Genomic DNA, 13014 nt, shown 5'->3' on the forward strand with positions numbered 1-13014 from the left:
CCTCTGGATGTTGGGCTCCTTGGGATGGGTGGTCAACCCCACGAAGAGCCATCTGACCCCCTCTCAGAACTTGGTATTCCTGGGGGCTCGTTTCGATACTGCCTTAGGGAAGGTCTTTCCGACGGAGGAAAGAGTCTGGAAGCTCATGCAACAGGTGACGGATTTCCAGTCTCTCTCTCATCCTACGGCCTGGGATTATTTGCAGGTCCTGGGCTTCATGGCCTCGACCATCAATCTCGTGCCATGGGCATTTGCACATATGCGTCCTCTTCACTCAGATTTGTTGTCCCACTGGAAGCCTCGCTCGCAGCTTTACGACACTGTCCTTCCCCTGTCGGGGGCGGTGCGTTCCAGTCTGCAGTGGTGGCTTTCTCCGCATAACTTGCATCAGGGGATGGACCTGGAGAATCCCTGCTGGACCGTAGTGACCACGGATGCCAGCCTCTCTGGCTGGGGAGCGGTTTGTCGGGATACGGCGGTCCAGGGCCAGTGGACCAGGCAGGAAGCCTCCTGGTCGATCAATCGCTTAGAGACCAGAGCGGTTCGCTTAGCTCTTCAGGCCCTCCTCCCGTTGGTGGAGGGCAAGTCGGTGAGGGTGCTCTCCAACAATGCGACGACAGTAGCATACATCAATCGTCAGGGCGGCACCAGGAGCCGTCCGGTGGCGGCGGAAGCACAGCTTTTGCTCCGCTGGGCGGAGGCGCATCTTTATCGGATAGCGGCATCTCACATTGCCGGCGTGGACAACGTCCAAGCAGATTTCCTCAGTCGCCACCAACTGGATCCCGGGGAGTGGGAACTCTCCGATTCCTTTCATCGTCTGTGCGACCGGTGGTCCACGCCGGCTATGGATCTGATGGCGACGCACCGCAACGCCAAGGCCCCTCAGTTCTTCAGTCGTTGGCGAGAACCGGAGGCGGAGGGGGTGGACACCCTGGTCCTCCCCTGGCCCAGGGACATTCTCCTGTACGTGTTCCCCCCATGGCCGTTGGTGGGCAAGGTCCTGCGCCACATCGAAAGGCACGCCGGAAAAGTGATTCTTGTGGCCAAGGCGCCCGTGGTTTGCGGATCTTTTGGCTCTGGCAGTAGACGGTCCACTGAGGTTTCAACTGTCTCCCATGATACTGTGGCAGGGGCCCGTCTGTTTCACAGAGGCAGATCGCTTTTGTCTAGCAGCATGGCTTATGAAAGGCGCCAGTAGAAGAGTAAGGGTTACTCTGATGCGGTGGTGGCCACGCTCTTACGTTCCCGCAAGACTTCTACGTCTATGGCGTATGTCCGAGTCTGGGGAGTGTTTGAGTCCTGGTGTATCGACCACTGTGTGCAGCCCGCCAAGGCGTCTATTCCAGAAGTTCTGGATTTCTTACAGGCAGACCTAGCCAAGGGTTTGGCATTCAATTCGCTGCGGGTGCAGGTGGTGGCCCTGGGCAGTTTTCGAGGAAAGGTGCAGGGGGTGCCTCTAGCCTCTCACCCGGATGTGGTTCGCTTTTTACAGGGCGCTAAGCACCTTCGCCCTCCGGTCCGGAGTCCTTGTCCTTCATAGAGGTTGAACCTGGTACTCAAAGCGCTTTGTTCGGCTCCTTTTGAACGCTTGCAACGGGTGACCTTGAAGACTGTTTTTCTGGTGGCGGTTTCTTCCGCTAGGCGGGTGTCCGAGCTGCAGGCCTTATCGTGCAGGGAGCCTTTCTTGCGGATATCCGAGGCGGGAGTCTCCTTGAGAACCGTTCCCTCTTTTCTCCCGAAGGTGGTGTCCTCTTTTCATGTGAACCAGTCCGTGGAACTTCCTTCCTTTGCGGGGGTAGACTCTTCTTCTCCAGAGGCAAAGGAGTTGCAGAAGTTGGACATGAAGAGAGCTCTGTTGTGCTACTTAGAGGTGACGAACGGTTTTCGGCTTTCGGATCACCTTTTCGTGCTGTGGAGTGGGCCCAGAAAAGGGCAGAAGGCGTCTAAGTCAACGATTGCCCGATGGTTGAAGGAGGCGATTTCCTCTGCTTACCTGGTTCAGGGTCGTCCACTTCCTTCTGGCCTTAAGGCTCATTCTACTCGTTCGCAGTCGACTTCTTGGGCGGAGTGCCAGCAGGTGTCGCCACAGGAAATTTGTAGGGCGGCCACCTGGCGGTCTCCGCATACCTTTGCGAGACATTACCGACTTGATGTCTGGGTTCCGGAACCCGGTTCCTTTGGGGCCAGTGTGCTTCGAGCGGGACTCTCTCAGTCCCACCCTGGTTAAGAAAGCTTTGGTACATCCCAGCTGACCTGGACTGATCCGGGTACATACAGGGAAAGGAAAATTGGTTCTTAAATGCTAATTTTCGTTCCTGTAGTACCACGGATCAGTCCAGACGCCTGCCCAGGAAAACGATGGAGAGCCCGCTCGGCTGGTGTCTGGTCAACTTCTATGCAAGTTTTATTGTCTGTCCCTTTTGGGGCTCCGTCTGTTGTCGACATATTTTATTCGTTCATGCGGTTTATGTAGTGTTTCATATCCTCTGCTCTGCGAGGGAGGTGGCTTTTTATGGTTGGTAGTTATGGTTTTTTGTATCTTTATTTCTGCTTGGGTACTGAATCATACTGGCAGACACTAGGTGGCACCTCAGGGGTATAGGACAGAGTCCGCAAATTCTTCTTCTGTCTCCATCTGCTGGTGGGGAGGCAAACCCCAGCTGTCCTGGACTGATCTGTGGTACTACAGGAACAAAAATTAGCAGGTAAGAACCAATGTTCCTTTTGGGGTCTACAGGCACCTGCTACCATGTTGAAAAATGTATTTCTGGTTCTGGTCTGCATCATCCACAAAGGCTAAACAGGGGGCGTGACCGGAAGTGAAATCATCAAAAAGGGGGTGGGGTTATGGGCTATGATGGATGTCAACAAAGGAGTGGGTATAGAGTGAGGAAAGGGGTGGGGCTTAACCCAAAGGTAAACTCTGATTGGTTAAGGGCGTGCAAGTGGGCAGTGATTAAAACTGAAGTGGGCATGGCCACCTGTCAAAACAAAGTTTTGACTCCTGCTGTACTCCTATACTACTAATATAAATCCACCCATAATATAGGAAGTATATGTGATTTAGGGATTGTTGTGATCTTTAATTGACAGCAAAATATTAGATTTAGCAATATTTTATTTGTGTGTATTTTTTTGCGAAGGCTCCATAATGTGGATTTGGAGAAATTGAATATTATAAACATCAAGAGGTAGATTTTAAAAACTTGCGTGTGCGCGCATCCATGTGTGCACGCTACCCAGTGTGCACACATGGATGTGCAATTTTATAACTTGCGCGCGCCGATGCGTGCATGTTATAAAATCAGGGGTCGGCGCGCACAAGGGGGTGAACATTTGTGCAACCTGCATGCGCCGACGCCTGTGGCCTTCCGCAGTTCCCTCCCCCCATACTAACCTTCCTACCCCTTCCCCTACCTTCCCACCCCCTAGCCCTATACTAACTTCCCCCCAAATCCTTGTCTTACCATTTGCTCCTGCCTCGAGGCAGGAACAAGTTGCATGCGCTGGCACCCTGCCGGCACGAGATCCCCCGCCCCCTCCCCAACCCTTTCCCGAGGCCCTGGGACTTACTCGCGTCCCAGGGATTTACGCGCATGGCCGGGCCTTTATGCACGTAAGGTTTTGAAAATTTACCCCTAATATTTTTCTGTTGATTTTTTTCTTGATATTTCCTGGCTCAATTCCTTTTCTTTTCCTGAACATGTTTTTTTGTACAATTTGTATAAAAGCCAGTAAAGATAAAATGGGAAAAAATAAACTTTCTTTGATAAATGGCTCGGAGTTTGAGAAAAGAGCTTGTACTTTCATCCTACAAGATCTTATTGTAAACTTTGAGCTCTAACCGGGGGTTCAAAGAAAAGTAAAGAAAAATGTCCTTGGTCTGGGAGACTAAAACCCTCATTGCTTCCAAACAGGTGAGTTAAGTAAGAAAGCATCCCTTTAGAGATAAAGAGAAAGAAATTGAAAAGAAACAGGTGAACTCAGGTAACACAGTGTAAGTTTTCTCTGAAAGAAATGAATTGGTTACCCACTATTCTTCTTGACCAGAATTTAGTTAGGGAAAACATAATTATCCTCTGTTTTTCTGTAGTTAGTGTAAAAGTCCAACAAGCTGACAAGGGCACAGCAACCTGGGAAACAAGTTTAGCGTTCAGAAGAACTGTCGGACCCAGGGAGTCAGCTTTCCTTATTGATTTTATAAAGAGTGAGGCATTATGTATAGAGCTGCGACAGTAAGAGTAACATGAAAATCCGAACACTAGCAACAAATTCAAAGAACACAAGAGAAATCCAAAAAGGAAAAATAATGTTGAGTGTGTGCACTGCAGCTAAAAATAAAAGAAGGCCTGTTTATTAGAAACAAGAGAGAACAAATCAGAAAAGAGAGAACAATGACTGAAAAAGTATGAAAAGCAAAGATGCTTAGCCAGGAAGGCTTCTGAAGGAGGAGGACGTATTCACACTTAATCCCAGGAAACATAAAAGAGAAAGAAAAACACAATCAATTCCTATAGATTCATTTATGAGACATAAAAGAAACAAAAGTTACAATTGCATAGAAAGACTCTTCTCTGACTGTGTTACTTACTAGAATCCTGGACTCTGGAGTTCTTTGCTCCATGTAAGAAAGTTCTAGAATTTATTGTTATATATACACTAAATGTGATTAGAAAAAAGTATTGTTTGCTAAAAAATGAAAAAACAGAAGTACTTTATTAAAACGCATAGGGGTAGATTTTAAAAGGTTGCACGCGGGCGTACATGTGCTCACTCTACTCAGCGCGTGCACATGTACACCAGATTGTATAACGCGCAGGCGCAGGCGCACGGAACTTATAAAATCCTAGGTTGGCGCGCGCAAGGGGATGCACAATTGTGCACCTTGCACATGCCAAGCCGTGCTGCCTTTTCCCGTTCCCCCAAGCCTGACCTTCCCACACCTTCCCCTAACCTTTCCCCCCCAGCCCTACTCTAACCCCCCGACCTTTATTTTACCTTTTGCGCCTGCCTCGAGGCAGTTGGCCAGCCCGCGATCCCCGGCACAGCAGCAAATATGGCCACTGTGCGGGGAGCCTGACCCCGCCCCTAGCCCCACCCATGCCCCCGCCCCTTTAGTAAAGCCCCGGGACTTACACCATCCCGGGGCTTTATGCGTGTCGCCGGGCCTTTCGAAAATAGGCCCGGCGTGCTAAACCCTTTTAAAATCCGGCCCATAATTTATTTGAAAGATTCATTAATAATTGATTCTAACGCATTACATTTTAAATGTTATTTGCACAATTCTTGTGTTCTCATTCGATTACTTCCTCTTAAATGTCTCCCATCCCCCTCTACCCCTGAGGGATGTACAGGTGGATTTTAACCCTTTAGTCCTGGTTAGGTGCCCTGACTGGGAGGAGAGTATTCCTCTTAACTGACCCCCACTCTTTGGTACCTGAGTACCTAAAACATCAAATTGTCATACTCAGCCACTGAAAGAGGGAGGGTTGCACACACAAAGGGGGGCATTAAACTTGAAGTTATTTTTCTATGCAAGATTTCACCACACTGTACAATTGAAGCCTGACACATATTTGATGTTTCTATCATATCCTCACATTCCCCTCTTTCCTACAGCAAATTCATTTTGTGTGCCTTAAGATCCTCTTTTCGGAGTTTCTGTTTCAGGCCTTTTAGCATTTTAGCAACCCTTATCTCAACTGCTTCCATCCCCTCACATCACTTTTCCAGTCATTTTTTTTTCACCTTTTCCATTTTGTGTCTAATCTTATACACCACTCTTATCTGAAATAAAGAGCCTCTTGGTACATTATTAATAGACAAATTTGCTCTGTCCCCCTCCACATTTCTCTGTGTTAAGGCTCCTGTCTCTGTCTGCAGTGAGAGCTGTGGTCCTGGGTTCCGGAAGGCCATTCTGGAAGGGCAACCTGCCTGCTGCTTTGACTGCATCCCCTGCTCCAAAGAAGAGTTTAGTAACCAAACCGGTGAGTGCTATTAAGTCCACTCAGTAGTGAGCATATTTAGTAGGATGGAGGGATGGTATTAGTGTTAGGAAGCACTAGGAGAGCAGTTCCACTTCCAAGGAGAATGTGTGTTATTGGACCATGGCTAGACCCAAGAGGAACTCTGAAGAGGTGCCGAGGCAGGTGGGGCATGCCCGAGCAAGGCTGGACTGAAGACAAGCAATGGAATCCAGAATAGGAACAAGGCCGGGCCCGGCCTCCGCTGGACCTACATGCACCAGTGTGACCCAGCAATGCAATGCTGGTCACGAGAGTAGCCTTCCAGCCACTCAAAAGCCCTTTCGGACCCGCTGCTTGGGAACGACGAGTGCATGAGGCCAGACAGAGGCTGAGGGCAGGAACATGAAGACAGACGAAGACTCGTAAACTCAGAGGATTCAGATATAGACTCGGATACTAGACAAGGACTTGGATTCTCAGACGAAGACTCAGGCGAGGACTTGGATACTCAGGAGCTTCAAGCAAGGATTCAGAAGATAGGTGAAAGCACTAGGTGAACACTGCCTCATAACGCGCCCTACACAGCCATATCCTGGGCTGGTCACGGACCACGCTGGATGCGAAGCAGACTCCAGACGAGATAATGGAGATTGAAGCTGAAAAATGGCAAAGATTCCGTAGAGGCCTGCACGGGTGCACACCCTACACAGCTGCCTGTGGCTGGTCGTGCTCCATGCTGATGTGGAGCAGGTACTGGCAGAGTCTTGGGCATGGATGGATGCAGACACAAAGGGACTCCGTAGACCGGGAATAAGATACGCAGGAACAAGCTAAGACAGAAGTCTTCCGGAGGCTTGCGCTGCAGTAGAGAAGGAGGCCTTGTACCAGAAAGCGCCCTACACAGCTATCCCATGGGCTGGTCACGGACCACGACGTGGCACACCAGGAAAGGTGGGTACAAGGAACCTAGAAACTGGATGCAGAAGTGAAGACAGGGGCATCAGGATCAAGGCAACAGGAACACGGAGCGTCTGGAACATCAAGATGTAGAACAGGATTACTGGAACATAAAGGCTTTCAGGAACGAACTCACAGGACAGTGGGACATCTGGACATGGAACATTAGGAACGAAGGCTCAGACGAAGACAAAGGAGCCGCAACAGGAAACACAGGATCTTGAAGAAGCGATGGACCACAGAAGACTCCTGGAGCGAAGGTCTGGACATCCAGGAGCGAACTGGCTCCTTGCGAAGGCCACGAGAGACTGGCACAGGACTGGTGGATGACATCATCTTCAAGAGCCGCGGGGCTTTTCCCACCGCTGGCCCTTTAAATACCAACGGGAGGCGCACGCCCGCACCTATGGTGAGCAGGAGAGAGACAGTGATGCTGGCAGTGTCCCTGCTAAGTGGAAGGCCCAACGAGGAGTGGCTCCCTGCTGCTTGAATAGAGCAGAGGCACCGGCAGAAGCAGGCATTGGCAGGGATGGCTTCCCTGCCATCTGGAGACCCCGGCAGTGGCACCAGCCATGAAGAGGATGTGTTGGGAGGAGCAGAAGCGGCAGCTTCAGCCATGGAGGAAGGCTCCCGACGGCAGCACCAGGACCGCGGGGGAGCCAGGACGCAGAGGCATGGCTTGCCGCGAGGGTACAGCGTCAGCGGCCCGACTGGTCGCGGAAGGTAGGGGGCCTGTCCATGCGCGTCACGGGCAGGTTCACAACAATTAGAGGGTACAATGGTTCTGTCTAGGTCAGTTTAAAGACAAAAGTATTATAGGGTATGCAGTTACAGTTCCGAGCAAATTTTTAAAGACCAACATGTTCCAGCATATTTATGAAAATCATAAAAAGTAGATTTTCTAGTGAAGAATTACCTTGTGTTTTATTTATTTATTTATTTATTTATTTATTTCAAAAAAACATTTACATTTGCAATCCAAATACTCAGTGGGGTACAAGAAACATACATAAGAAAAAGATATCTTCCAACTGATATCAATAAATGAAAAATTGAATTACATACCAAACATTGGCCTTAGTCAAACTTAGTTGAAGCACCAACTTAGTAGAAACGCAGAGAGCATTGTCAAAAGAAACCATGCTTACAAACACTGATGTGAAAAGGAAGACTGCAGGAAGGTGTAATTCCTTAGTTACAAACAGGAAATTAATCCCTCTTCATTGCCAAAAGCTCGCCTAAAAAAATTTATTTATTTATTTATTGTGTTTTGTATACCGTCATTCGGTTTTGCCATCAGAACGGTTTACAGTTATCGGGAAATGTGTTAGATAAACATCATCACAACATATTGCCATCATATCGGTTTACAGTTTCAGGATTTGTGTGTTAGTTAAAACAACATGTTCTAATAAACATAGGGTGGGGTTACAAGATAAGGTAATTAGGTAGATATGTAACTGGGATGAGTTATACAGTAGGTTAGTAAAACAGGCTTTCCAGGTTCAAAGGTATCATTAAGATATGCTTAGATATACGTTTGAGGTTAGTTAAAATAAATGTCTTAAAGCTTCGAATGGTAGTAGATATGTTGATGTTCATGGTATGGAAGGGTGTTTCTTGATGTTGAGTTGCGTAGGTGTCTGGCAGTGCGGTTGGTAGTGTGAGTTTGAGTAGGCTTTGGTGAAAAGACAGGTTTTCAGATCTTTTTTGAAGGTTTTTATGTTGGGTTGAGTTCTTAATTCGATTGGGAGTGAGTTCCATAGTGTGGGGCTGGCGATGGATATGGCTCTCTCACAGGTTGTATTTAGTTGTGTGGTTCTGGCGTGAGGGATTTTGAGGAGGCCTTTATTCGTTGAGCGAAAGTCCCGTTTTGGTGCATGGAGTTTGATGGTTTTGCTTAGCCAGTTGGTTTGTTGTCCTATGATTAGTTTATGCAGAATTGTTAGTACTTTGTAGTCTATTCGGTATTTTATTGGGAGCCAGTGTAGTGATATGAGAGTTGGAGTAATGTGCTCATGTTTTTTTGTTAATGTTAGGATTCTGGCGGCTGTGTTCTGTAGGATTTGGAGCGGATGGATGGTTGCGAGTGGTAGGCCAAGGAGTAGGGCATTGCAGTAGTCAAGGTTGGCGAAGATGAGTAGTTGCAGGACTGTTCTGAAATCATCCTGTGAAAGGAAAGGTTTAAGATGTCTGAGTGTAAGTAGTTTGTGGTATCCTTCCTTAATAAGGTTTACACCATCTTACTGAATGTTTGAATGCACTAAACATAATTATATCTCTTGTGATGTTTCTTGAGATGAAGTCCCTCAAAGGTTTGTAGATCTTAAGTAATTTATGGTGTGATATCTTCAAAAAGAGACCTATGAAGAACTAGAAGATAACAATCTATATCTATCATATGTATGGTGTTATCTGTCTTTTGGAGGGGTCTGATTTTGATACACCAGTAGCCATCAGGGAGTGATCTCCATCATCTGACACACAATATGCAAACCTACACATCCTTGGGAAACACAGTGGCAATGACTGATAGACTAAAGGGGTCTGGAAGGCTACATGAGAGTAAACATCAGCAAACTTGCAAATATGTGATGAGACAGGGAATGAGTCTGAGGGTCAGACAGGGGGAGAGACACGAGTATTGGGTTCATTAATATGTGTTACATGTTGAAATTTCATTGGGTGTCAGATAATATTCATTATCTCAGTTCTATTGGATGGTTAAATAGAAAAATAACACATTTGAAAGTATTTTTCCTTTCATGAGACTAGTGAGGGAACAAATATTGCAAGCCTTTTGTACATGAAGTTCTACAGTAAAACATTCAAGGTATAATGTGTCCATTTAGACTTTATTGTATGGATTTCACCAGCTGGACAATAAGCCTTTTTTAATTTGCCAAAGTTTAATCTAACTTATTAATTTACAAATTACCTTTCAATTTGTAAATGAATACTGAATGCAGGATTCAAAATAGAAAGCCTCCACAAGCAAGTTACATTGAAAAAACTACAACTTAAATTCAATCATAATAAATTATAAACAAAATAATAATGCCTCCACAATCAGGCTACATAGATATATCTTATATGTCAACAAGCTGATAGATACAAAGAAGATGGGAAAAGATAAAGAATCTCTAAAGATGAATGATACTCCCATTATGATTATCCTCATCATAGCCAGATCTGGAATTGCTTCTTCTTACAGATGCCAAGGAGTGTATGAAGTGCCCAGAAGACCAATGGCCAACCAAGAGACAAGATGCATGCCAGAAGAAGACCATCGAATTTCTGTCCTATCTAGAACCCTTGGGCATGGTCCTGGCAGTTATCTCTGTGCTTGGTGCCCTGATGCCAGCCACTATCCTTGTTATCTTCATCCAGAACCGTAACACACCAGTTGTGAAAGCAAACAACCGTGAACTCAGCTACCTCCTGTTATTAGCCCTCATCCTGTCCTTCGGGTGCTCTTTAATATTCATAGGCCACCCCACTACATTGACATGCATGGTGAAACAGATGACATTTGGAATTGTATTCGCCATCTGCATCTCTTGCCTCCTGGCCAAGACCATCATGGTGGTCATAGCCTTCAAGGCCACCAAGCCAACCAGCAACCTAAAGTTATTGGTGGGACCACGGCTGTCCAATGCCCTGGTATTAGCCTGCAGCCTGATCCAGGTCCTCATCTGTGTCTCTTGGCTGATCATGGCTCCCCCATTTTACCAAATGAACATGAAATCCCAGATGGGAAAGATAGTCCTTGAATGCAATGAAGGGTCATTGGTTGCATTCTACTGCATGCTGGGATACATGGGTGTGTTGTCTACTATCAGCTTCATTGTAGCGTTTTTAGCTAGAAAGTTGCCCGACAGCTTTAATGAGGCTAAGTTCATCACCTTTAGCATGCTTATATTCATTGCTGTCTGGCTCTCTTTCATTCCTGCTTATCTAAGCACAACAGGGAAATACACAGTGGCTGTGGAAATATTTGCAATTTTGACCTCCAGTGCTGGGTTGTTGGGTTGTATATTCTTCCCCAAATGTTATATCATCCTAATCAGACCAGACATGAACACCAAGGAATTCCTAATGGGGAAAGCCACAGGGAGCCTCATGAAAACAAAGTAATTGCATTGTAGCATGTTGATTAATAAATATCTCAGTTCACATGATGTAATCTTTTTTCTGAAAATACATTTTCTTGTAGCAGTAGCGCTAGTAAATTGAAAAGAATTTTGCTCATAGCTGATATAAAAAATTGACCCCTCTGTGAAGTTGAACATTGGAACGTAGAAATAATATCATCTCTGCCAATCTAGTTCTACCTGAGATTGTAAACACTTCCCTTAAAATTTATAAAGCATGGTGGCATGTCTGATAGATGTAAATAACGAGAAGTGCAGGCCAAATGTTTGGCTACCCATTGTCACGCAGTGATTGGCTGTGCCTTTCTGCGCCAAACTGTTCAGGGCATTTAAATCCTGGTTGCACTGTAAATTCAGTGCACTCCCTGCAACTCTGTTTCCACATATTGATAAGGTATGTTTCATTTAGCCTTTGATTGTTTGACTTTATTGTGAAACTATTCTACAAGCTATTTGTTTTGTTGGCTTTACCCTTTGTTGTTGTTGATCTGTGTTTAAATGCATTTATATTTTTTGTTACAGAACACTTGATTTAACGGTGTTGTCTTTCCTGACGCAGCCAGTGGGCGAAACACGGGGTCTGTGTTGGGGGACCCCTACTCTGTATTTGAATAGTACATTTAACAGAACAGTGGAGTTGCCATATGATTACATATTAAATGAACTTTTGGATCGACAAAATTTGGCCTGCACTTCTTGTTATTTACATTAACTGTTTAAAGTGCAGCACTAGCTCATTTGGCGTTTGGCATGTCTGATAGAGCAATCACTATCCAAAGTTTGTGTGACCCAGACTACATCCTTACGTTCACTTCATCCATTTTCACAGCCATTTCTTTCTCTCATCCTGTAAACCGGGATTTACCTGTTACACTCGGTGGACCAAAAGCTCATTCCATGGCCCGTGGCCCCTTATCTGTCTGCTGGCCCTGGCCGCATGGTCTTCCAATGCCGCATCACCCCGGCTGCTTCTGATTGCCCCCGCATGGCTTCATTCTGACAGCACGGGAGGAAGCCATGCCACGCTGCTGCAGCCATCCTCTCCTCAGTGCAACAAGATGCTGCAGGAACATCAGGGCTGAGCTACCCTCCTAGAATCCATCTCCTCCTCTCTATGGGGTAGATTTTCAAAGCAGAGCGTATGCGTCCATGTGTGCGCGGTTCCTAGAGCACGCACATGTATGCACATGTTATAAAATTGGATGACCGCGCGCACATGCATGCCAGATTTTAAAATGCGCGCATGCATGTGCGGGCGACGCATGCAGCTGGGGCAAATTTTCATAAAACACGCGCAGCGACGCAATTGGGCCTTCCCCAATTCCCTACCCCCCTAACTACACTTCCTATCTCTTTCCCTCTCCTTCCCACCCCTTAACCCAACCTTCCTTTCCCTAAATGTTGTATTATATTACTTACTACTCCTCCAGAGCAGAAGTAAGTTGCAAGCCAGCGTGCGCTTCCCCAAAAGAGCGGCTAATGACCACTGTCCTGGCCAGACTCTGCACTTGCAGGGCTCCTCCATGCAGGTTGTGCCAATTCCACCTCTGCCTAAGTGTCCACATTTCCAGCATTACCGTACTTGTCTTGGTGACCCTATACCTGTTGTGGTTTCAAAATATCCACAATGAATATGCATGAGACACACTCTTATCTCCCCCGTATTGAAATAGCATCAGCAGTCAACTTTTTCATCCCTCACAGTCAACAGCACTTCTTCTTGGGGTCGACCCAGCTCTGTTATGAGCTCCTTTCTGCAGACCAAGTCATGCCAATCCTCTCATTCCTAAGGCCATGCCTGCACTTCTAGCAGGATCGCAGCTTTGCTCCTCTTCCCCAGGCCCCACTGGCAATTCCGGCAGGGCCACAGTGTTGCTCCTCCTCTGCAGGCCCTGCCGGTGATTCCAGCAGGGTCGCAGTGATGCTCTTCCTTA

The 13014-nt window shown here is 46.7% G+C and overlaps 1 protein-coding gene across 1 annotated transcript; it reads left to right on the forward strand.

Moving 5' to 3' along the window:
* The first annotated feature begins 1267 nt into the window (after nucleotides 1–1267).
* On the forward strand, nucleotides 1268–11063 carry LOC115080254 (vomeronasal type-2 receptor 26-like). Its single transcript, XM_029584410.1, has 4 exons — nucleotides 1268–1444; nucleotides 1745–1873; nucleotides 5867–5990; nucleotides 10141–11063. The coding sequence occupies exons 1-4, from the start codon at nucleotides 1268–1270 to the stop codon at nucleotides 11061–11063; spliced, it is 1353 nt and encodes a 450-aa protein (XP_029440270.1).
* The last annotated feature ends 1951 nt before the right edge of the window (nucleotides 11064–13014 follow it).

Source organism: Rhinatrema bivittatum, chromosome 19, assembly GCF_901001135.1.
Source record: "Rhinatrema bivittatum chromosome 19, aRhiBiv1.1, whole genome shotgun sequence".
NCBI lineage: Eukaryota > Metazoa > Chordata > Amphibia > Gymnophiona > Rhinatrematidae > Rhinatrema > Rhinatrema bivittatum.

Bases quoted from the DNA above. Each gene is read 5' to 3' on its own strand.
- LOC115080254 (XM_029584410.1), top strand. From the start codon at position 1,268: ATGGCGTATGTCCGAGTCTGGGGAGTGTTTGAGTCCTGGTGTATCGAC. The intron at 1,874-5,866 runs GTGACGAACGGT...CTCTGTGTTAAG, and splicing joins CTCTGTTGTGCTACTTAGAG to GCTCCTGTCTCTGTCTGCAG. The intron at 5,991-10,140 runs GTGAGTGCTATT...TTCTTCTTACAG, and splicing joins AGAGTTTAGTAACCAAACCG to ATGCCAAGGAGTGTATGAAG.